The sequence below is a fragment of the Salmo salar genome, unplaced genomic scaffold, assembly GCF_905237065.1.
Source record: "Salmo salar unplaced genomic scaffold, Ssal_v3.1, whole genome shotgun sequence".
Classification (NCBI taxonomy): domain Eukaryota; kingdom Metazoa; phylum Chordata; class Actinopteri; order Salmoniformes; family Salmonidae; genus Salmo; species Salmo salar.
The window spans coordinates 21,253-47,531 of NW_025549047.1; the positions used below are offsets into that span (position 1 = coordinate 21,253).

The 26,279-nt window shown below is 42.6% G+C and overlaps 1 protein-coding gene across 1 annotated transcript; it reads left to right on the forward strand.

Moving 5' to 3' along the window:
- The first annotated feature begins 10,034 nt into the window (after positions 1-10,034).
- On the forward strand, positions 10,035-13,605 carry LOC106604049 (cationic amino acid transporter 2). The gene is made up of 2 exons (XM_014198391.2): positions 10,035-10,617; positions 11,236-13,605. Exons 1-2 carry the CDS (start codon positions 10,542-10,544, stop codon positions 11,430-11,432), a joined length of 273 nt encoding a protein of 90 aa, XP_014053866.1. The 5' UTR covers positions 10,035-10,541; the 3' UTR covers positions 11,433-13,605.
- The last annotated feature ends 12,674 nt before the right edge of the window (positions 13,606-26,279 follow it).

A 26,279-nucleotide genomic window follows, 5' to 3' on the forward strand; every position in this document is an offset into this window, starting at 1 on the left:
TATACAAGTAGTGAGGGGAGTTACTAACAGACTATACAACTACAAGTAGTGAGTGGAGTTACTAACAGACTGCAACTACAAGTAGTGAGTGGAGTTACTAACAGACTATACAAGTAGTGAGTGGAGTTACTAACAGACTATACAACTACAAGTAGTGAGTGGAGTTACTAACAGACTGCAACTACAAGTAGTGAGTGGAGTTACTAACAGACTATACAAGTAGTGAGTGGAGTTACTAACAGACTATACAGCTACAAGTAGTGAGTGGAGTTATTAACAGACTATACAACTACAAGTAGTGAGTGGAGTTACTAACAGACTATACAAGTAGTGAGTGGAGTTACTAACAGACTATACAAGTAGTGAGTGGAGTTACTAACAGACTATACAGCTACAAGTAGTGAGTGGAGTTACTAACAGACTATACAACTACAAGTAGTGAGTGGAGTTACTAACAGACTATACAACTACAAGTAGTGAGTGGAGTTACTAACAGACTATACAAGTAGTGAGTGGAGTTACTAACAGACTATACAACTACAAGTAGTGAGGGGAGTTACAAACAGACTATACAACTACAAGTACTGAGTGGAGTTACTAACAGACTGCAACTACAAGTAGTGAGTGGAGTTACTAACAGACTGCAACTACAAGTAGTGAGGGGAGTTACTAACAGACTATACAACTACAAGTAGTGAGTGGAGTTACTAACAGACTGCAACTACAAGTAGTGAGTGGAGTTACTAACAGACTATACAAGTAGTGAGTGGAGTTACTAACAGACTATACAGCTACAAGTAGTGAGTGGAGTTATTAACAGACTATACAACTACAAGTAGTGAGTGGAGTTACTAACAGACTATACAAGTAGTGAGTGGAGTTACTAACAGACTATACAAGTAGTGAGTGGAGTTACTAACAGACTATACAGCTACAAGTAGTGAGTGGAGTTACTAACAGACTATACAACTACAAGTAGTGAGTGGAGTTACTAACAGACTATACAACTACAAGTAGTGAGTGGAGTTACTAACAGACTATACAAGTAGTGAGTGGAGTTACTAACAGACTATACAACTACAAGTAGTGAGGGGAGTTACAAACAGACTATACAACTACAAGTACTGAGTGGAGTTACTAACAGACTGCAACTACAAGTAGTGAGTGGAGTTACTAACAGACTGCAACTACAAGTAGTGAGGGGAGTTACTAACAGACTATACAACTACAAGTAGTGAGTGGAGTTACTAACAGACTGCAACTACAAGTAGTGAGTGGAGTTACTAACAGACTATACAAGTAGTGAGTGGAGTTACTAACAGACTATACAGCTACAAGTAGTGAGTGGAGTTACTAACAGACTATATAAGTAGTGAGGGGAGTTACTAACAGACTATACAACTACAAGTAGTGAGTGGAGTTACTAACAGACTGCAACTACAAGTAGTGAGTGGAGTTACTAACAGACTATACAAGTAGTGAGTGGAGTTACTAACAGACTATACAACTACAAGTAGTGAGTGGAGTTACTAACAGACTGCAACTACAAGTAGTGAGTGGAGTTACTAACAGACTATACAAGTAGTGAGTGGAGTTACTAACAGACTATACAGCTACAAGTAGTGAGTGGAGTTACTAACAGACTATACAACTACAAGTAGTGAGTGGAATTACTAACAGACTATACAAGTAGTGAGTGGAGTTACTAACAGACTATACAAGTAGTGAGTGGAGTTACTAACAGACTATACAGCTACAAGTAGTGAGTGGAGTTACTAACAGACTATACAAGTAGTGAGTGGAGTTACTAACAGACTATACAAGTAGTGAGGGGAGTTACTAACAGACTATACAAGTAGTGAGTGGAGTTACTAACAGACTATACAACTACAAGTAGTGAGTGGAGTTACTAACAGACTATACAACTACAAGTAGTGAGTGGAGTTACTAACAGACTATACAAGTAGTGAGTGGAGTTACTAACAGACTATACAACTACAAGTAGTGAAGGGAGTTACTAACAGACTATACAAGTAGTGAGTGGAGTTACTAACAGACTATACAAGTAGTGAGTGGAGTTACTAACAGACTATACAGCTACAAGTAGTGAGTGGAGTTACTAACAGACTGCAACTACAAGTAGTGAGTGGAGTTACTAACAGACTATACAGCTACAAGTAGTGAGTGGAGTTACTAACAGACTATACAGCTACAAGTAGTGAGTGGAGTTACTAACAGACTATACAACTACAAGTAGTGAGTGGAGTTACTAACAGACTATACAAGTAGTGAGTGGAGTTACTAACAGACTATACAACTACAAGTAGTGAGTGGAGTTACTAACAGACTATACAAGTAGTGAGTGGAGTTACTAACAGACTATACAAGTAGTGAGTGGAGTTACTAACAGACTATACAGCTACAAGTAGTGAGTGGAGTTACTAACAGACTGCAACTACAAGTAGTGAGTGGAGTTACTAACAGACTATACAGCTACAAGTAGTGAGTGGAGTTACTAACAGACTATACAGCTACAAGTAGTGAGTGGAGTTACTAACAGACTATACAACTACAAGTAGTGAGTGGAGTTACTAACAGACTATACAAGTAGTGAGGGGAGTTACTAACAGACTATACAACTACAAGTAGTGAGTGGTGTTACTAACAGACTATACAACTACAAGTAGTGAGTGGAGTTACTAACAGACTATACAAGTAGTGAGTGGAGTTACTAACAGACTATACAACTACAAGTAGTGAGGGGAGTTACTAACAGACTATACAAGTAGTGAGTGGAGTTACTAACAGACTATACAAGTAGTGAGTGGAGTTACTAACAGACTATACAGCTACAAGTAGTGAGTGGAGTTACTAACAGACTGCAACTACAAGTAGTGAGTGGAGTTACTAACAGACTATACAGCTACAAGTAGTGAGTGGAGTTACTAACAGACTATACAACTACAAGTAGTGAGTGGAGTTACTAACAGACTATACAACTACAAGTAGTGAGTGGAGTTACTAACAGACTATACAAGTAGTGAGTGGAGTTACTAACAGACTATACAACTACAAGTAGTGAGTGGAGTTACTAACAGACTATACAAGTAGTGAGTGGAGTTACTAACAGACTATACAAGTAGTGAGTGGAGTTACTAACAGACTATACAGCTACAAGTAGTGAGTGGAGTTACTAACAGACTGCAACTACAAGTAGTGAGTGCAGTTACTAACAGACTATACAGCTACAAGTAGTGAGTGGAGTTACTAACAGACTATACAGCTACAAGTAGTGAGTGGAGTTACTAACAGACTATACAACTACAAGTAGTGAGTGGAGTTACTAACAGACTATACAAGTAGTGAGGGGAGTTACTAACAGACTATACAACTACAAGTAGTGAGTGGAGTTACTAACAGAATATACAAGTAGTGAGTGGAGTTACTAACAGACTATACAGGTAGTGAGGGGAGTTACTAACAGACTATACAACTACAAGTAGTGAGTGGAGTTACTAACAGACTATACAGCTACAAGTAGTGAGTGGAGTTACTAACAGACTATACAGCTACAAATAGTGAGTGGAGTTACTAACAGACTATACAACTACAAGTAGTGAGTGGAGTTACTAACAGACTATACAAGTAGTGAGTGGAGTTACTAACAGACTATACAGCTACAAGTAGTGAGTGGAGTTATAACAGACTATACAACTACAAGTAGTGAGTGGAGTTACTAACAGACTATACAAGTAGTGAGTGAAGTTACTAACAGACTATACAAGTAGTGAGTGGAGTTACTAACAGACTATACAGCTACAAGTAGTGAGTGGAGTTACTAACAGACTATACAAGTAGTGATTGGAGTTACTAACAGACTATACAAGTAGTGAGGGGAGTTACTAACAGACTATACAAGTAGTGAGTGGAGTTACTAACAGACTATACAAGTAGTGAGTGGAGTTACTAAAAGACTATACAACTACAAGTAGTGAGGGGAGTTACTAACAGACTATACAACTACAAGTAGTGAGTGGAGTTACTAACAGATTGCAACTACAAGTAGTGAGTGGAGTTACTAACAGACTGCAACTACAAGTAGTGAGTGGAGTTACTAACAGACTATACAAGTAGTGAGTGGAGTTACTAACAGACTATACAAGTAGTGAGTTGAGTTACTAACAGACTATACAGCTACAAGTAGTGAGTGGAGTTACTAACAGACTATACAGCTACAAGTAGTGAGTGGAGTTACTAACAGACTGCAACTACAAGTAGTGAGTGGAGTTACTAACAGACTGCAACTACAAGTAGTGAGTGGAGTTACTAACAGTCTATACAGCTAGAAGTAGTGAGTGGAGTTACTCACAGACTGCAACTACAAGTAGTGAGTGGAGTTACTAACAGACTATACAGCTACAAGTAGTGAGTGGAGTTACTAACAGACTATACAACTACAAGTAGTGAGTGGAGTTACTAACAGACTATACCAGTAGTGAGTGGAGTTACTAACAGACTATACAACTACAAGTAGTGAGTGGAGTTACTAACAGACTATACAAGTAGTGAGGGGAGTTACTAACAGACTATACAACTACAAGTAGTGAGTGGAGTTACTAACAGACTGCAACTACAAGTAGTGAGTGGAGTTACTAACAGACTATACAAGTAGTGAGTGGAGTTACTAACAGACTATACAACTACAAGTAGTGAGTGGAGTTACTAACAGACTGCAACTACAAGTAGTGAGTGGAGTTACTAACAGACTATACAAGTAGTGAGTGGAGTTACTAACAGACTATACAGCTACAAGTAGTGAGTGGAGTTACTAACAGACTATACAACTACAAGTAGTGAGTGGAGTTACTAACAGACTATACAAGTAGTGAGTGGAGTTACTAACAGACTATACAAGTAGTGAGTGGAGTAACTAACAGACTATACAGCTACAAGTAGTGAGTGGAGTTACTAACAGACTATACAACTACAAGTAGTGAGTGGAGTTACTAACAGACTATACAACTACAAGTAGTGAGTGGAGTAACTAACAGACTATACAAGTAGTGAGTGGAGTTACTAACAGACTATACAACTACAAGTAGTGAGGGGAGTTACTAACAGACTATACAACTACAAGTAGTGAGTGGAGTTACTAACAGACTGCAACTACAAGTAGTGAGTGGAGTTACTAACAGACTATACAAGTAGTGAGTGGAGTTACTAACAGACTATACAAGTAGTGAGTTGAGTTACTAACAGACTATACAGCTACAAGTAGTGAGTGGAGTTACTAACATACTATACAGCTACAAGTAGTGAGTGGAGTTACTAACAGACTGCAACTACAAGTAGTGAGTGGAGTTACTAACAGACTGCAACTACAAGTAGTGAGTGGAGTTACTAACAGACTATACAGCTACAAGTAGTGAGTGGAGTTACTAACAGACTGCAACTACAAGTAGTGAGTGGAGTTACTAACAGACTATACAGCTACAAGTAGTGAGTGGAGTTACTAACAGACTATACAACTACAAGTAGTGAGTGGAGTTACTAACAGACTATACAAGTAGTGAGTGGAGTTACTAACAGACTATACAACTACAAGTAGTGAGTGGAGTTACTAACAGACTATACAAGTAGTGAGGGGAGTTACTAACAGACTATACAACTAAAAGTAGTGAGTGGAGTTACTAACAGACTGCAACTACAAGTAGTGAGTGGAGTTACTAACAGACTATACAAGTAGTGAGTGGAGTTACTAACAGACTATACAACTACAAGTAGTGAGTGGAGTTACTAACAGACTGCAACTACAAGTAGTGAGTGGAGTTACTAACAGACTATACAAGTAGTGAGTGGAGTTACTAACAGACTATACAGCTACAAGTAGTGAGTGGAGTTACTAACAGACTATACAACTACAAGTAGTGAGTGGAGTTACTAACAGACTATACAAGTAGTGAGTGGAGTTACTAACAGACTATACAAGTAGTGAGTGGAGTTACTAACAGACTATACAGCTACAAGTAGTGAGTGGAGTTACTAACAGACTATACAAGTAGTGAGTGGAGTTACTAACAGACTATACAAGTAGTGAGGGGAGTTACTAACAGACTATACAAGTAGTGAGTGGAGTTACTAACAGACTATACAACTACAAGTAGTGAGTGGAGTTACTAACAGACTATACAACTACAAGTAGTGAGTGGAGTTACTAACAGACTATACAAGTAGTGACTGGAGTTACTAACAGACTATACAACTACAAGTAGTGAGGGGAGTTACTAACAGACTGCAACTACAAGTAGTGAGTGGAGTTACTAACAGACTATACAGCTACAAGTAGTGAGTTGAGTTACTCACAGACTGCAACTACAAGTAGTGAGTGGAGTTACTAACAGACTATACAGCTACAAGTAGTGAGTGGAGTTACTAACAGACTATACAACTACAAGTAGTGAGTGGAGTTACTAACAGACTATACAAGTAGTGAGTGGAGTTACTAACAGACTATACAACTACAAGTAGTGAGTGGAGTTACTAACAGACTATACAAGTAGTGAGGGGAGTTACTAACAGACTATACAACTACAAGTAGTGAGTGGAGTTACTAACAGACTGCAACTACAAGTAGTGAGTGGAGTTACTAACAGACTATACAAGTAGTGAGTGGAGTTACTAACAGACTATACAACTACAAGTAGTGAGTGGAGTTACTAACAGACTGCAACTACAAGTAGTGAGTGGAGTTACTAACAGACTATACAAGTAGTGAGTGGAGTTACTAACAGACTATACAGCTACAAGTAGTGAGTGGAGTTACTAACAGACTATACAACTACAAGTAGTGAGTGGAGTTACTAACAGACTATACAAGTAGTGAGTGGAGTTACTAACAGACTATACAAGTAGTGAGTGGAGTTACTAACAGACTATACAGCTACAAGTAGTGAGTGGAGTTACTAACAGACTATACAACTACAAGTAGTGAGTGGAGTTACTAACAGACTATACAACTACAAGTAGTGAGTGGAGTTACTAACAGACTATACAAGTAGTGAGTGGAGTTACTAACAGTCTATACAACTACAAGTAGTGAGGGGAGTTACTAACAGACTATACAACTACAAGTAGTGAGTGGAGTTACTAACAGACTGCAACTACAAGTAGTGAGTGGAGTTACTAACAGACTGCAACTACAAGTAGTGAGTGGAGTTACTAACAGACTATACAAGTAGTGAGTGGAGTTACTAACAGACTATACAAGTAGTGAGTTGAGTTACTAACAGACTATACAGCTACAAGTAGTGAGTGGAGTTACTAACAGACTATACAGCTACAAGTAGTGAGTGGAGTTACTAACAGACTGCAACTACAAGTAGTGAGTGGAGTTACTAACAGACTGCAACTACAAGTAGTGAGTGGAGTTACTAACAGACTATACAGCTACAAGTAGTGAGTGGAGTTACTAACAGACTGCAACTACAAGTAGTGAGTGGAGTGACTAACAGACTATACAGCTACAAGTAGTGAGTGGAGTTACTAACAGACTATACAACTACAAGTAGTGAGTGGAGTTACTAACAGACTATACAAGTAGTGAGTGGAGTTACTAACAGACTATACAACTACAAGTAGTGAGTGGAGTTTCTAACAGACTATACAAGTAGTGAGGGGAGTTACTAACAGACTATACAACTAAAAGTAGTGAGTGGAGTTACTAACAGACTGCAACTACAAGTAGTGAGTGGAGTTACTAACAGATTATACAAGTAGTGAGTCGAGTTACTAACAGACTATACAACTACAAGTAGTGAGTGGAGTTACTAACAGACTGCAACTACAAGTAGTGAGTGGAGTTACTAACAGACTATACAAGTAGTGAGTGGAGTTACTAACAGACTATACAGCTACAAGTAGTGAGTGGAGTTACTAACAGACTATACAACTACAAGTAGTGAGTGGAGTTACTAACAGACTATACAAGTAGTGAGTGGAGTTACTAACAGACTATACAAGTAGTGAGTGGAGTTACTAACAGACTATACAGCTACAAGTAGTGAGTGGAGTTACTAACAGACTATACAAGTAGTGAGTGGAGTTACTAACAGACTATACAAGTAGTGAGGGGAGTTACTAACAGACTATACAAGTAGTGAGTGGAGTTACTAACAGACTATACAACTACAAGTAGTGAGTGGAGTTACTAACAGACTATACAACTACAAGTAGTGAGTGGAGTTACTAACAGACTATACAAGTAGTGACTGGAGTTACTAACAGACTATACAACTACAAGTAGTGAGGGGAGTTACTAACAGACTGCAACTACAAGTAGTGAGTGGAGTTACTAACAGACTGCAACTACAAGTAGTGAGTGGAGTTACTAACAGACTATACAAGTAGTGAGTGGAGTTACTAACAGACTATACAAGTAGTGAGCGGAGTTACTAACATACTATACAGCTACAAGTAGTGAGTGGAGTTACTAACAGACTGCAACTACAAGTAGTGAGTGGAGTTACTAACAGACTATACAGCTACAAGGAGTGAGTGGAGTTACTAACAGACTATACAGCTACAAGTAGTGAGTGGAGTTACTAACAGACTATACAACTACAAGTAGTGAGTGGAGTTACTAACAGACTATACAAGTAGTGAGTGGAGTTACTAACAGACTATACAAGCAGTGAGTGGAGTTACTAACAGACTATACAACTACAAGTAGTGAGTGGAGTTACTAACAGACTATACAAGTAGTGAGTGGAGTTACTAACAGACTATACAAGTAGTGAGGGGAGTTACTAACAGACTATACAACTACAAGTAGTGAGTGGAGTTACTAACAGACTATACAGCTACAAGTAGTGAGTGGAGTTACTAACAGACTATACAGCTACAAGTAGTGAGTGGAGTTACTAACAGACTATACAGCTACAAGTAGTGAGTGGAGTTACTAACAGACTATACAACTACAAGTAGTGAGTGGAGTTACTAACAGACTATACAGCTACAAGTAGTGAGTGGAGTTACTAACAGACTATAAAGCTACAAGTAGTGAGTGGAGTTACTAACAGACTATACAACTACAAGTAGTGAGTGGAGTTACTAACAGACTATACAAGTAGTGAGTAACAGACCATACAAGTAGTGAGTGGAGTTACTAACAGACTTATACAACCACAAGTAGTGAGTGGAGTTACTAACAGACATACAGCTTAAGCAAGTAGAGTGGAGTTACTAACAGACTATAAAGTGCTACAAGTAGTGAGGAGCATTAAATGTACTAAAAGTGTAACTACATAAGTAGTAGTGAAAGTTACTAACAATAGACTATACAGGCTGTACAGTAGTGAGTGGAGTTACTAACAGACTATACAGCTACAAGTAGTGAGTGGAGTTACTAACAGACTATACAACTACAAGTAGTGAGTGGAGTTACTAACAGACTATACAGCTACAAGTAGTGAGTGGAGTTACTAACAGACTATACAACTACAAGTAGTGAGTGGAGTTACTAACAGACTATACAACTACAAGTAGTGAGTGGAGTTACTAACAGAGTATACAGCTACAAGAAGTGCGTGGAGTTACTAACAGACTATACAACTACAAGTAGTGAGTGGAGTTACTAACAGACTATACAAGCAGTGAGTGGAGTTACTAACAGACTATACAGCTACAAGTAGTGAGTGGAGTTACTAACAGACTATACAACTACAAGTAGTGAGTGGAGTTACTAACAGACTATACAAGTAGTGAGTGGAGTTACTAACAGACTATACAAGTAGTGAGTGGAGTTACTAACAGACTATACAACTACAAGTAGTGAGTGGAGTTACTAACAGACTATACAACTACAAGTAGTGAGTGGAGTTACTAACAGACTATACAAGTAGTGAGTGGAGTTACTAACAGACTATACAAGTAGTGAGTGGAGTTACTAACAGACTATACAGCTACAAGTAGTGAGTGGAGTTACTAACAGACTATACAGCTACAAGTAGTGAGTGGAGTTACTAACAGACTATACAACTACAAGTAGTGAGTGGAGTTACTAACAGACTATACAAGTAGTGAGTGGAGTTACTAACAGACTATACAAGTTAAATGTCTTACCTATGATTAACTGTTTCCCACACACATACCTTCGTGTTTCCTGCTTGGACACCGTCTCCCCACAATGTCCTACTCTCCCACACCGAATAGACTCTTCTCACAGGCTCTATACTGTATATCCCTACAAGGGAGTAGGTTGGGAGTTTTTTTACCTTGTTTGACCTGAACAACACAATATATTATTTGCCATGTTTTGTTATTTCTGTATAACAGAAAATCGACGACAAATTAAACTCTTTTATACAATATTTGTTTTACCCTAATTTGTAGGCGTAGTCGAGGAGATTTCCTTATCATTTAGATGAATTTCGACTCGGATTATGCCTCTCTTGTTTTCTGACTCACTGACCTCTGCATGATCTTTGTATTTTTACCTCTGACCCCTTAAGGTGCCCCTGTTGCCGTTCATCCCAGTGTTTAGCATGTTTGTTAACGTCTACCTGATGATGCAGCTGGACAGAGGCACGTGGATACGCTTCGCTGTCTGGATGGCTATTGGTAAGAAACTATTTTTTTTCAATAACAATGTCATCTCTATAGAGATAACCTCTTCCAAGACATTACCGGAATATTATAAATTCCTCTATGGAGATATACCGCTGTTGGCTTGGCTCTGAAGCTAAGCAGGGTCGGTCCTGGTCAGTCCCTGGATGGGAGACCAGATGCTGCTGGAAGTGGTTTTGGAGGCACTCTGTCCTCTGGTCTAAAAACAATATCCCAATGCCCCAGGGTTAAATGAAATATAAAATAAAAATAAAATAAATGAAATCAAATCAAATGTATTTATATAGCCCTTGTTACATCAGCTGATATCTCAAAGTGCTGTACAGAAACCCAGCCTAAAACCCCAAACAGCAAGCAATGCAGGTGTAGAAGCACGGTGGCTAGGAAAAACTCCCTAGGAAAAACTCCCTAGAAAGGCCAAAACCTAGGAAGAAACCTAGAGAGGAACCAGGCTATGAGGGGTGGCCAGTCCTCTTCTGGCTGTGCCGGGTGGAGATTATAACAGCACATGGCCAAGATGTTCAAATGTTCATAGATGACCAGCATGTTCAAATGTTATATATATATCCTCTTCCAAGACATTCCATTATTAACCCCTTCTGTTTATTGCAGGGTTTGTGATCTACTTTGGCTATGGGATCCACCACAGTGCTGAGGCTGCTCTTGCCCGCTCCTCTCTTGAGTCTGATGTAGAGCTGAACGGCTACATAGCCAGCCACTCACACAACATGGAGCCCATGTCTCCTGAGAAAGAGGCGTTTCTACATAATGGTCTGGAGTCCCGGGGAGAGGAGGAGGGAGACCTATAGAGCGCTAGGACCCAGCAGACAACTGCCACAGCCTGCCCTGACCACCCTACATACCACACCTTATCACGCCCCTTTGGAACTTTCGTCTGTCTGGAACCTTAATCAAAACAGGATAGAACCCTCTTGGAATGAACCGTCTCATTTTGGGATGTACCTTGCCATTTTTTTTTATATATATTTTTTTAACAGAGTTCCCGGCTTTAGACTTTTTTAGTCTAACATCTCACAGTGGCGTATGCACATGTAGCTTGTCGCAGGTGTTCCTGGGTAGGGAAAATACATTTTCTAATGCAGAAAAAAAAAACGGAGTAGAGAAGAGAGGATAGACTGCTGTTTGTTCCTGAGGGCTTATTGTGAGCTCCACAGGGGTTTCCTACTACAGACAGGAGAACCATATCAACCCAGGGAAACTGAGCAGACATCTTGGATCTTGTCCTCCTCCATTTTAGGGAGAGTGTGGGTTGATGTGATGGGAGTGGGGTAGTGTAATGTTGCTGTTGAGGACTGGGTTTGATTGGGCCCACTGGGCACACACACACACTGGTTGAATCAACGTTGTCTCCAAGTCATTTCAATTCAGTTACGTTGAACTAACGTGGAATAGACATAGATTTGACGTCTGTGTGCAGTGAGGATGCTCTACTAACTGGCACACGGTTCTCTCACAGCTCAGGAAGGACTCTCACAGCTCAGGAAGGACTCTCACAGCTCAGGAAGGACTCTCACAGCTCAGGAAAGACTCTCACAGCTCAGGAAGGACTCTCACAGCCCAGGAAGGACTCTCACAGCTCAGGAAGGACTCTCACAGCTCAGGAAGGACTCTCACAGCCCAAGGAGGACTCTCACAGCTCAGGAAAGACTCTCACAGCTCAGAAAGGACTCTCACAGCCCAGGAAAGACTCTCACAGCTCAGGAAGGACTATCTGTTGGTTAACATCCTAATGGATTAGTTAGGGTTAAGGTTGTGCATTAAGGTTGTCACTTGAGAGATGTCAGAAAACATCACTGAGTCAATCTGAGGACTTTTGGAACTGAGTGACTTAGATGGCTAGCCATGGAAACTCTGTCTGGTAAACTTCAAGATAATCATACTGTTTGATGAGGCATATCTATACTCTCAACATTTTCAGATGATAGTCAAACTGCTGTTGAGAAAGGTGAACAACAGATTATGGCTATAATAACTACTGCTGGGATTCTACATTCAGATCTGCTAAAACCATGGATGAGAAATGTTACAACCTCCCCTAGCAGGATATAGGCTACCTTGTTGTAAACTTCTGTTATCTCCCTTCTCGCTGTGATGTAGTGGCTGTGGCTCACCACTAGAGGTCGCTGTGTATCACACAACATCAGTGGACCTTTCAAATGAAATGAAATGAAATTGTATTCATCACATGCGCCGAATACAACCTTACCGTGAAATACTTACTTACAAGCCCTTAACCAACAATGTAGTTCAAGAAATAGAGTTCAGAAAATATTTACTAAATATAATAAAGTGAAAAAATGTAATATCAAAAAAGTAACACAAGAAAATGACATAACAATAATGAGGCTATATACAGGTGGTACCGGTACCTAATCAATTTGGGGGGGGGGTACCGGTACCGAGTCAATATGTAGAGGTCACAGGTGTGTAGAGGGCACAGGTTTATGTAAAGTGGGGGTAATTTGTAAAGTGGCTATGCGTAGAACAGCGAATAGCAGCAGTGTAAAAACAAAGGGGGTGTGTCAATGTAAATAGTCCAGGTGGCCATTTGATACATTGTTCAGCAGTCTTATGGCTTGGGGGAAGAAGCTGTTAAGGAGCCTTTTGGACCTAGACTTGGTGCTCCGGTACCACTTGCCGTGCTGTAGCAGAGAGAACAGTCTATGATTTGGGTGACTGGAGTCTTCTACAATTTTTTTGGGCCTTCCTCTGACAAAAAGGTCCTGGCTGTCAGAAAGCTCCCGAGTGGCGCAGCGGTCTAAGGCACTGCATCTCAGTGCTTAGAGATGACACTACTGACCCCTGGTTCGATTCCAGGCTGTATCACAACCGGTCGTGATTGGGAGTCCCATAGGGTTGCGCACAATTGGGCCAGCGTCATCCGGGTTAGGGTTTGGCCGGGATAGGCCATCATTGTAAATAAGAATTTGTTCTCAACTGACTTGCCTGGTTAAATACATCATTTAAAAAAAAAACTCTTGGCCCCATTAATGTACTGGGCCGTACACACTACCCGCTATAGCGCCTTACGGTCGGATGCCGAGCAGTTGCCATACCAGGCGATCATGCAACCGGTCAGGATGCTCTCGATGGTGCAGCTGTATAACTTTTTTTGAGGACCCATTCAGTCTCCTGAGGGGGAAAAGGTGTTGTTGTTGTGCCTTCTTCACAACTGTCTTGGTGTGTTTGAAGCATGATAGTTCGTTGGTGATGTGGTCACCAAGGAACTTGAAACTCTCTACCTCTCGTCCACTTCAGCCACTACCTCCCAGTCGATGTTAATGGCAGCCTGTTCAGCCTATTTCCTCTAGTCCACGATCAGATCCTTTATCTTTCTCACATTGAGGGAGAGGTTGTTGTCCTGGCACCACACTGCCAGGTCTCTGACCTCCTCCCTATAGGCTGTCTCATCATTGTCGGTGATCAGGCCTACCACTGTTGTGTCGTCAGCAAACTCAGTAATGATGTTGGAGTCGTGCCTGGCCGTGCAGTCGTGGGTGAACAAGGAGTACAGGAGGGGACTAAGTACACACCCCTGAGGGGCCCCAGTGTTGAGGATCAGCGTGGCAGATGTGTTGTTGCCTACCCTTACCACCTGGGGGCGGCCCGTCAGGAAGTCCAGGATCCCGTTGCAGAGGGAGGTGTTTAGTCCCAGGGTCCTTAGCTTAGTGATGAGCTTTATGGGCACTATGGTGTTGAATGCTGAGCTGTAGTCAATAAATAGCATTCTCACATAGGTGTTCCTTTTGTCCAGGTGGGAAAGGGCAGTGTGGAGTGCGATTGAGATTGTGTCGTCTGTGGATCTGTTGGGGCGGTTTGCAAATTGGGTGGGTCTCCGGCATGATGGTGTTGACGTGAGCCATGACCAGCCTATCAAAGACCTTCATGGTTACCGACGTGAGTGCTACAGGGGTAATCATTTAGGCAGGTTATCTTCGCTATTCTTGGCCACAGGGACGATGGTGGTCTGTTTGAAACATGTTGGTATTACCGATTCGGTCAGGGACATGTTGAAAATGTCAGTGAAGACACTTGCCAGTTGGTCACTGCATGCTTTGAGTATGCGTCCTGGTAATCCGTCTGGCCCTGCGGGTATGACGCTACAAGCTTGGCACACTTGTATTTGGGTTGTTTCTCCCATTCTTCTCTGCAGATCTTCTCAAGCTCTGTCAGGTTGGATGGGGAGCGTCGTGCACAGCTATTTTCAGGTCTCTCCAGATATGTTCGATCGGGTTCAAGTCCGGGTTCTGGCTGGGCCACTCAATGACATTCAGATGAGCCACTCCTGCGTTGTCTTGGCTTTGTGCTTAACCTCTATGGGCTAGGTGGGACGCTTGCGTCCCACCTACGTAACAGCCACTGGCAGCCTGTGGCGCGATTTTCAAAACCTTAAAAATCCTATTACTTCAATTTCTGAAACATATGACTATTTTACAGCTATTTAAAGACAAGACTCTCGTTAATCTAACCACACTGTCCGATTTCAAAAAGGCTTTACAACGAAAGCAAAACATTAGATTATGTCAGCAGAGTACCAAGCCAGAAATAATCAGACACCCATTTTTCAAGCCAGCATATAATGTCACCAAAACCCAGAAGACAGCTAAATGCAGCACTCACCTTTGATGATCTTCATCAGATGACAACCCTAGGACATTATGTTATACAATACATGCATGTTTTGTTCAATCAAGTTCATATTTATATCAAAAACCAGCTTTTTACATTAGCATGTGACGTTCAGAACTAGCATACCCCCGCAAACTTCCGGGGAATTCGCTAACATTTTACTAAATTACTCACGATAAACGTTCACAAAAAGCATAACAATTATTTTAATAATTATAGATACAGACCTCCTCTATGCACTCGATATGTCCGATTTTAAAATAGCTTTTGGTGAAAGCACATTTTGCAATATTCTAAGTACATAGCCCAGGCATCACGGGCTCGCTATTTAGACACCCGGCAAGTTTAGCACTCACCATAATCATATTTACTATTATAAAAGTTTGATTACCTTTTGTTGTCTTCGTCAGAATGCACACCCAGGACTGCTACTTCAATAACAAATGTTGGTTTGGTCCAAAATAATCCATCGTTATATCCGAATAGCGGCGTTTTGTTCGATGCGTTCCAGACACTATCCGAAATAGTAAAGAAGTGTCGCGCGCATGGCACAATTCGTGACAATAAAATTCTAAATATTCCATTACCGTACTTCGAAGCATGTCAACCGCTGTTTAAAATCAATTTTTATGCCATTTTTCTCGTAGAAAAGCGATAATATTCCGACAGGGAATCTCCTTTTCGGCAAACAGAGGAAAAAATCCCAAAGGCGGGGGCGGTCGGGTCACGCGCCTAAGCCCAGTGTCCCTTGATCGGCCACTTGAGAAAGGTGATAATGTGTTTCAGCCTGGGGCTGGAATGACGACATTCTGTTTTTCCCGGGCTCTGAGCGCCTATGGACGACGTGGGAAGTGTCACGTTAGAGCAGAGATCCTTAGTAAATGATAGAGATGGAAAAGAAGTTCAAGAAATGGTCAGACAGGCCACTTCCTGTAAAGGAATCTCTCAGGTTTTGACCTGCCATTTGAGTTCTGTTATACTCACAGACACCATTCAAACAGTTTTAGAAAATGTAGGGTGTTTTCTATCCATATGTAATAAGTATATGCATATTCTAGTTACTGGGTAGGAGTGGTAACCAGATTAAACCGGGTATGTTTTTATCCAGCCGTGTCAATACTGCCCCCTAGCCCTAACAGGTTTTAAGGTCGTTGTCCTGTTGGAAGTTGAACCTTTGTCCCAGTCTGAAGTCCTGAGCACTCTGGAGCAGGTTTTCATCAAGGATCTATTTGTACTTTGCTCTGTTCATCTTTGCCTCAACCTGACTAGTCTCCCAGTCCCTGCATGATGCTGCCACCACCATATTTCACCGTAGGGATGGTGCCAGGTTTCTTCCAGACGTGATGCTTGGCATTCAGGCCAAAGAGTTCAATCTGGGTTTCATCAGACCAGAGAATATTGTTTCTCATGGTCTGAGAGAATTTAGGTGCCTTTAGGCAAACTGAAAGCAAGCTGTCATGTGCCTTTTACTTAACAAAATGTGTAAAAAATCAAGGGGTCTGAATACTTTGCGAATGCACTGTATATACAAAAGTATGTGGATACCCCTTCAAATGAGTGGATTCAGCTATTTCAGGCACACCCTTTGCTGAGAGGTGTTTAAAATTGAGCACACAGCCATGCAATCTCCTGAGACAACAATATCAGTAGAATGGCCTTGCTGAATAGCTCACTGGCCTTCAACGTGTCACTGTCATAGGACGCCACCTTCCCAACAAGTCAGTTCGTCAAATTTCTGCCCTGCTAGAGCTGTCCCAGTGAACTGTAAATGCTGCTACTGTCAAGTGGAAACATCTAGGAGAAACAACAACTCAGCCAGTAAAATGTGTCTGTCCTCGGTTGCAACACTCACTACCGAGTTCCAAACTGCCTCTGGAAGCAACTTCAGCACAATACCTTTTTATTGGGAGCTTCATGAAATGGGTTTCCATGGCCGAGCAGCCGCACACAAGCCTAAGTTCGCTGCCGTTGGACTCTGGAGCAGTGGAAACGTGTTCTCGGAAATGACGAATCACGCTTCCCCATCTGCCAGTCCGCAGACAAATCTGGGTTTGGTGGATGCCATGAGAACGGTACCTGCCTGTATGCATAGTGCCAACTCTAAAGTTTAGTGGAGGAGGAATATGGGGCTGTTTTTCATGGTTCGGGCTAGGCCCGTTTGTTCCAGTGAAGGGAAATCTTAACGCTACAGCATACAATGACGTTCTAGATGATTCTGTGCTTCCAACTTTGTGGCAACAGTTTGGGGAAGGCCCTTTCCTGTTTCAGCATGACCATGCCCCCGTGCACAAAGAGAGGTGCAGTTATAGCAGACCTACTCCATATTAATGGCCAGGATTTTGGAATGAAATGTTCGATGAACAGATGTCCACATATTTAAGTCATGTAATGTGTATTTAAGCATTAATTTAGATATAGGGAATGGATTTATTTTTTATTTTTTAAATACAATGTTTTCTAGAGGCAAGAATGTGAATAGCATAGATGCTTTATGTATACCTGTTGTAATATACTCAATACATTTTCTGCACGTAACATTTTGTATATATTTCTTGCAGTAAATTATTTGTAAATTACCAAAAAATGTGCTTTTAAATGTTTTTTTTTGCCAAAGTGCATGGGTTTGTGTGTCCGATCCTGTTACACTGAATGTTTTAAATGTTTTATGACATAGTCTATGGGTTTGTGTGTCTGAATGTTTTTGGGCGTAGAGCTAATGTATTTGACATACCATTAAACTTCAATTAAAAGCTGTCTCAGATAGCTGACTGTCCCTTTTTAATAGCCGGGCAAAGACACACATTTCAGCAAATAAACACCCGTTTCAAATAAATTAATTGTTTACGAGGTTATTATTAATTACCATTAATTATTTACAAGGTTTAATGTTTGATTTGTTACATAAAATAATTCAGTAATGAATCGAAAAAATGACGTCAATAATTAGTTTTTATCGCCAGTAAGAAACTGCTAGCCATTGACTGCTAACAGCTGAGAACCGACAGCTAACTGGATAAAAAGTCAACTTTAGGACTACAAACCTGCAGAAATCAGCCTGAAAATGCACAGTCAAAGAGGATAAATATTTCCCTTGACAGAATAATCAATGTCATTTTTTTATTGAGGCATATTAAAAGACAAAATGTGACACAGTGTGTAAATGATAACAAGAAATGTTTTAAAATGCAGGAAGTGAATGCTGGAATTAACTATGCATAAGAGCAAAAGCTGTGTGCGTTAAGAAAATAGAAGCCTGTCTTTAATAAGTGGTTGTTGTGTTCAGTTATTTAAGCAAATAAATGCCCGGGATATTAATGAATTTAAAATGCAGGAAGTGAATGCTGGAATGAACTATGCATAAGAGAAAAAGCTGTGAGCGTTAAGAAAATAGAAGCCTGGCTGAAATAGAAGCCTGTCTTTATTAAGCGGTTGTTGTGTTCAGTTATTTAAGCAAATAAACGCCCGGGATATTAATTAAAGTTTTACGATTCAATCAGATCCGCTTCAGCTGAAATCCTCATAGTTGATGTTTTGATGGTTGTCACTGGTGTAGAGAGGAGTAGGAGGAGAGAGGAGAGAGGAGAGAGGAGCAGGAGACATTCGCAGCTACTGAATATATTTAAACACCATAAAACAAAGCGGCACAAAACCCAAACGCTGTTGTTCTTAAAATATATCTTCGTAAACAAAAAAGCACAAGGCGACCCCTAAAGTGCAAAAATATAAAGTACTCAGGAAATAGTAGGAGATTCCTCTCAGGAAAACAAGTCAAATTTACAATGACCGATAAAGACAAATGACAGAGAGAGTATAAATATACAGTGATAGAGTGGGGATTGGAACCAGGTGTGTGTAATGATGACGAGACAAGTCCCGGGTTTATGAGTGAAGGGCGTTTGCCAGCAGCAGGTTGGGAAGCTACGAGAAGGCCGGCGATGCCGAACACCTGAGCTGGACAGGAGGGGGAGCCTAAGCGAAGGCTGGTGATGCTGGACAGGAGGGGGAGCCTAAGCGAAGGCTGGTGATGCTGGACAGGAGGGGGAGCCTAAGCGAAGGCTGGTGATGCTGGACAGGAGGGGGAGCCTAAGCGAAGGCTGGTGATGCTGGACAGGAGGGGGAGCCTAGCGAAGGCTGGTGATGCTGGACAGGAGGGGGAGCCTAGCGAAGGCTGGTGATGCTGGACAGGAGGGGGAGCCTAAGCGAAGGCTGGTGATGCTGGACAGGAGGGGGAGCCTAAGCGAAGGCTGGTGATGCTGGACAGGAAGGGGAGCCTAAGCGAAGGCTGGTGATGCTGGACAGGAGGGGGAGCCTAAGCGAAGGCTGGTGGGACAATGGTGCCAGAGGTGGAACTGTGTTAGAGCTGTCAAATTCACAACAGCTCCTGGCACTAGAGCTAAAGCAGACATTGACATTGGTTGTATTAAGAGAAATCCATTGCAGCATTGTTTACAAGTTTGATCACTGGAATGATAGATGTAATCCACTCCTCTGTTAGGATGATAGATGATCTACAGGATGATAGATGTAATCTACTCCTCCATTAGGATTATAGATGTAATCTATAGGATGATAGATGTAATCTACTCCTCCATTAGGATGATAGATGTAATCTACAGGATGATAGATGTAATCTACACCTCCATTAGGATGATAGATGTAATCTACAGGATGATAGATGTAATCTACTCCTCCATTAGGAATGCAGATGTAATCTACTCCTCCATTAGGATGATAGATGTAATCTACACCCCCATTAGGTGAAGGGGCTGCAGGTAGCCTAGTGGTTAGCGCATTGTGCCAGTAACCGAAAGGTTGCTAGATCGAATCCCTGAGCTGGCAATGTAAAAAATCTTTCATTCTGCCCCTGAACAAGGCAGTTAACCCACTTTTCCTAGTCCATCATTGCAAATAAAAATTGTTCTTAACTGACTTGCCTAGTTAAATAAAAATCAGGATGATAGATGTAACCTACACCTCCATTAGGCTGATAGAAATCCTAATTTCATGGAACGATTTTCAATTTGAGGGTCATTATTTAAACATTATTTAAAAAAAGAACAGTCTTCACTGTGAACTGCGTTAATTTTCACCAAACTTAACATGTGTAAATATTTGTATGAACATAACAAGATTCAACAACTGAGACATAAACTGAACAAGTTCCACAGACATGTGACTAACAGAAATGGAATAATGTGTCCCTGAACAAAGGGGGGGGTCAAAATCAAAAGTAACAGTCAGTATCTGGTGTGGCCACCAGCTGAATTAAGTACTACAGTGCATCTCCTCCTCATGGACTGCACCAGATTTGCCAGTTCTTGCTGTGAGATGTTACTCCACTCTTCCACCAAGGTACCTGCAAGTTCCCAGATATTTCTGGGGGGAATGGCCCTAGCCCTCACCCTCCGATCCAACAGGTCCCAGATGTGCTCAATAGGACTGAGATCCGGGATCTTCGCTGGCCATGGCAGAACAGTGACATTCCTGTCTTGCAGGAAATCACGCACAGAACGAGCAGTATGGCTGGTGGCATTGTCATGCTGGAGGGTCATGTCAGGATGAGCCTGCAGGAAGGGTACCACATGAGGGAGGAGGATGTCTTCCCTGTAACGCACAGCGTTGAGATTGCCTGCAATGACAACAAGCTCAGTCCGATGATGCTGTGACACACCGCCCCAGACCATGACGGACCCTCCACCTCCAAATCGATCCCTCTCCAGAGTACAGGCCTCGGTGTAACGCTCATTCCTTCGACGATAAACGCGAATCCGACCATCACCCCTGGTGAGACAAAACCGCGACTCGTCAGTGAAGAGCACTTTTTGCCAGTCCTGTCTGGTCCAGCGACGGTGGGTTTGTGCCTGTAGAAAAAGCCCATGGAGTTGGTGGAATAATCCTTTAATTCATGGCCACTTACTCAGCTGGGCCAGGGGCGCTTTAATTAGGTCAGGTGGAAATGTCCGACAGATCTCCACTCCATAAAAGGAGGAAATCACCAATCGCCTGATCGTGTTGCTTTCTCTTCCTTCACTCTGTCAAATCCAGAAGTTCTGTGCGTCCATGAATCCACCGACTCTGTTACCTTTCATCTGAACTTTCATCTGAACTATCTGTTGCGATCGGGAGAGTGAGCCATCAGTTGTTGTTTGAAGTTATTATCGCGTGGCTTGGAGCGCACGCTTCAAACATTTTGTCTAATGTGAATGGTCAATGATTCCGGCCCTACGGATCGTAATAGGCCAATTATGCAATTGGTATAGTTAATATGTAATGAAATTCCGTGTACACATGAAGACACTTGAAAAGGGTGAAATAAGAAAGCAATTGTTTGTTGAACTGATTAACTCTGATATCCAACTAATGGCGATTTATAGATTGAATAACCGATCACAGTTTGTATTATTCTTTCATGATTTATGATAAATAGTTATGAGCCTAAATTACTCACCGATGATTCCTATTGACTTATTAATGAACTGGATTGTTGAATTCCCTAAATTATGTTAACAATGAATGATTGTTATGATTAGATCTTTGTGATGATGGATTTGATTGGATACACGTTATTCCGTTTCCTTTGTTATGCAGCACAGACTACTCAGTAAATATACCACTTTATGGTTAAAGGAATTCCTGCCTCAGTCTCATCCATTCCTCTGTCACCTGACCCGTGACCACCTGTTCACCCTCACTGTCAGTCATCCTACCTGTCCAGCTACCCACACAGATTCCACTAATCTTTCAGTGCCCATGGGCAATGTTGTTTCCGGTGATGTCTGGTGAGGACCTGCCTTACAGCAGGCCTACAAGCCCTCAGTCCAGCCTCTCTCAGCCTATTGCAGACAGTCTGAGCACTGATGGAGGGATTGTGCGTTCCTGGTGTAACTCGGGCAGTTGTTGTTGCCATCCTGTACCTGTCCCGCAGGTGTGATGTTCGGATGTACCGATCCTGTGCAGGTGTTGTAACACGTGGTCTGCCACTGTGAGGACGATCAGCTGTCCATCCTGTCTCCCTGTAGCGCTGTCTTAGGCATCTCACAGTACGAACATTGCAATTTATTTCCCTGGCCACATCTGCAGTCCTCATGTCTTCTTGCAACATGTTCAGATCACCTGAAAAAGCCTATCCCCAATGCCTTTCCTGACACAGTGACCTTTAACCCCAATGCTAGAGTCTGATTTGGCACCGAACAAGGGTGGTTTCCTAAACATAACACCTACTCTTCTTCATTATATCATATTTCCTACTTCCCTGATCTTCAAATATGTCTGTTTATCTGTGCTATTTCTGTGTGTGTGTGTGTGTGTGTGTGTGTGTGTGTGTGTGTGTGTGTGTGTGTGTGTGTGTGTGTGTGTGTGTGTGTGTGTGTGTTGTGTGTGTGTGTGTGTGTGTGTGTGTGTGTGTGTGTGTGTGATGTAGTCCCTCTGTAACGGTTCATTCTGTGTCCTGTCTTTGTCATGAACAGTCCTGTTGTCATGCAGTGGGAGTTAGAAACCGTTTTTATTCACGTGTTTGAATGGATTATCCCTCATGCAGTTTACATTCACAGCTTCGAGCAGAATCTGACGAGCGGGAGAAAACCATTTGAAGGGTGTTCACAAGCTGAAACCTTTTTACTGCACTGACTGGGAGAGGAACACACCTGAGGTAACAGTTACATTCTGACTGGGAGAGGAAAAACACACCTGAGGTAACAGCTCCATTCTGACTGGGAGAGGAAAAACACACCTGAGGTAACAGCTCCATTCTGACTGGGAGAGGTACACACCTGAGGTAACAGTTACATTCTGACTGGGAGAGGAGCACACCTGAGGTAACAGCTCCATTCTGACTGGGAGAGGTACACACCTGAGGTAACAGTTACATTCTGACTGGGAGAGGAACACACCTGAGGTAACAGCTCCATTCTGACTGGGAGAGGTACACACCTGAGGTAACAGTTACATTCTGACTGGGAGAGGAGCACACCTGAGATAACAGCTCCATTCTGACTGGGAGAGGTACACACCTGAGGTAACAGTTACATTCTGACTGGGAGAGGAAAACACACCTGAGGTAACAGTTACATTCTGACTGGGAGAGGAACACACCTGAGGTAACAGTTACATTCTGACTGGGAGAGAAAAAACACACCTGAGGTAACAGCTCCATTCTGACTGGGAGAGGAACACACCTGAGGTAACAGCTCCATTCTGACTGGGAGAGGAACACACCTGAGGTAACAGCTCCATTCCGACTGGGAGAGGAACACACCTGAGGTAACAGCTCCATTCTGACTGGGAGAGGAACACACCTGAGGTAACAGCTCCATTCTGACTGGGAGAGGAACACACCTGAGGTAACAGCTCCATTCTGACTGGGAGAGGAACACACCTGAGGTAACAGCTCCATTCTGACTGGGAGAGGTACACACCTGAGGTAACAGTTACATTCTGACTGGGAGAGGAGCACACCTGAGGTAACAGCTCCATTCTGACTGGGAGAGGTACACACCTGAGGTAACAGTTACATTCTGACTGGGAGAGGAACACACCTGAGGTAACAGTTACATTCTGACTGGGAGAGGGACACACCTGAGGTAACAGTTCCATTCTGACTGGGAGAGGAACACACCTGAGGTAACAGCTCCATTCTGACTGGGAGAGGAACACACCTGAGGTAACAGCTCCATTCTGACTGGGAGAGGTACACACCTGAGGTAACAGTTACATTCTGACTGGGAGAGGAACACACCTGAGGTAACAGCTCCATTCTGACTGGGAGAGGAACACACCTGAGGTAACAGTTACATTCTGACTGGGAGAGGTACACACCTGAGTTAACAGCTCCATTCTGACTGGGAGAGGAACACACCTGAGATAACAGCTCCATTCTGACTGGGAGAGGACAACACACCTGAGATAACAGTTACATTCTGACAGGGAGAGGACAACACACCTGAGATAACAGTTCCTGCCTCTATAACAAGTCTCTCTGGGGAGAGAGAGGCCCTGCCTCTATAACAAGTCTCTCTGGGGAGAGAGAGGAGAGAGGCGCTGCCTCTATAACAAGTCTCTCTGGGGAGAGAGAGGAGGGAGGCCCTGCCTCTATAACAAGTCTCTCTGGGGAGAGAGAGGAGACAGGCCCTGCCTCTATAACAAGTCTCTCTGGGGAGAGAGAGGAGAGAGGCCCTGCCTCTATAACAAGTCTCTCTGGGGAGAGAGAGGAGAGAGGCCCTGCCTCTATAACAAGTCTCTCTGGGGAGAGAGAGGCCCTGCCTCTATAACAAGTCTCTCTGGGGAGAGAGAGGAGAGAGGCCCTGCCTCTATAACAAGTATCTCTGGGGAGAGAGAGGCCCTGCCTCTATAACAAGTCTCTCTGGGGAGAGAGAGGCCCTGCCTCTATAACAAGTCTCTCTGGGGAGAGAGAGGAGAGAGGCCCTGCCTCTATAACAAGTCTCTCTGGGAAGAGAGAGGAGGGAGGCCCTGCCTCTATAACAAGTCTCTCTGGGGAGAGAGAGGAGAGAGGCCCTGCCTCTATAACAAGACTCTCTGGGGAGAGAGAGGCCCTGGCTCTATAACAAGTATCTCTGGGGAGAGAGAGGCCCTGCCTCTATAACAAGTCTCTCTGGGGAGAGAGAGGCCCTGCCTCTATAACAAGTCTCTCTGGGGAGAGAGAGGAGAGAGGCCCTGCCTCTATAACAAGTCTCTCTGGGGAGAGAGAGGAGAGAGGCCCTGCCTCTATAACAAGTCTCTCTGGGGAGAGAGAGGAGAGAGGCCCTGCCTCTATAACAAGTCTCTCTGGGGAGAGAGAGGCCCTGCCTCTATAACAAGTCTCTCTGGGGAGAGAGAGGAGAGAGGCCCTGCCTCTATAACAAGTCTCTCTGGGGAGAGAGAGGCCCTGCCTCTATAACAAGTCTCTCTGGGGAGAGAGAGGAGAAAAGCCCTGCCTCTTGAAATAAATGATGAGGATTTGTCCACATTATATTTTCCACATTATATGCCTGTGAGTCCACGCTGTCCCCCAACACAGATCACCGTCACCTCTCTCCATCTGATGTCAACAGAACGATGACTGGTATAGAAGAGGAGCAGCCACGTGCTGACCACCCAGAGAGATAAGACAACTGGAAACAGCTTCTGTGTAGAGAGGGTTTGACTGGGCACTGTTGCTCGGAGACAGAATGGGCAGGGCCTGAGGCTCACCTAGGATTCACTTACCATTTTATCGACAGAAAAGGGACAGGTCGAGATTTTGGCCAAGGACACAACGACAAGTCCTGGGGTATTAGTTGTTATTTGGGACAAGTTCACTGCTAGACACAATAAAAGAGCACACCGCCATACCTTCCCATTCATTCACATCCCACAGAGTAGCAGTGTATCTGGACTGGCCAGCCGGCACTCTGTCCTTCTCTGACACACTGACCCACCTACATATTCCACACCGCATTCGCTGAGCCTGTCTACCCTGGGTATAGGCTGTGGTGAAACGGCTCAAGAGTGTCCCTGCGCCTGGTAGAATAGACATGTATTCTTATGGAGCCACCCTATGCAGGTTTTAGGCCCGTCACCATCATGACTGTGTCCTTGTTCAGTAGAACAGTCCTAGTCTCATTATAATTCCCCTATAGTGTAGAATAATCCTAATCTCTCATTATAATTCCCCTATAGTGTAGAATAATCCTAATCTCTCATTATAATTCCCCTATAGTGTAGAATAATCCTAATCTCTCATTATAATTCCCCTATAGTGTAGAATAATCCTAATCTCTCATTATAAATCCCCTATAGTGTAGAATAATCCTAATCTCTCATTATAATTCCCCTATAGTGTAGAATAATCCTAATCTCTCATTATAATTCCCCTATAGTGTAGAATAATCCTAATCTCTCATTATAATTCCCCTATAGTGTAGAATAATCCTAATCTCTCATTATAATTCCCCTATAGTGTAGAATAGTGAACTCCCTTGCCTTTTTGCACTCTTTTCTCTTTTATTTGCTACTTTACTGAGGGAACATGT

Excerpts from the sequence above, each read along its gene's own strand:
- LOC106604049 (XM_014198391.2), top strand. The coding sequence starts at position 10,542 with ATGTTTGTTAACGTCTACCTGATGATGCAGCTGGACAGAGGCACGTGG. Across the intron at positions 10,618-11,235 it reads CGCTGTCTGGATGGCTATTG|GGTTTGTGATCTACTTTGGC; the intron begins GTAAGAAACTAT and ends TGTTTATTGCAG.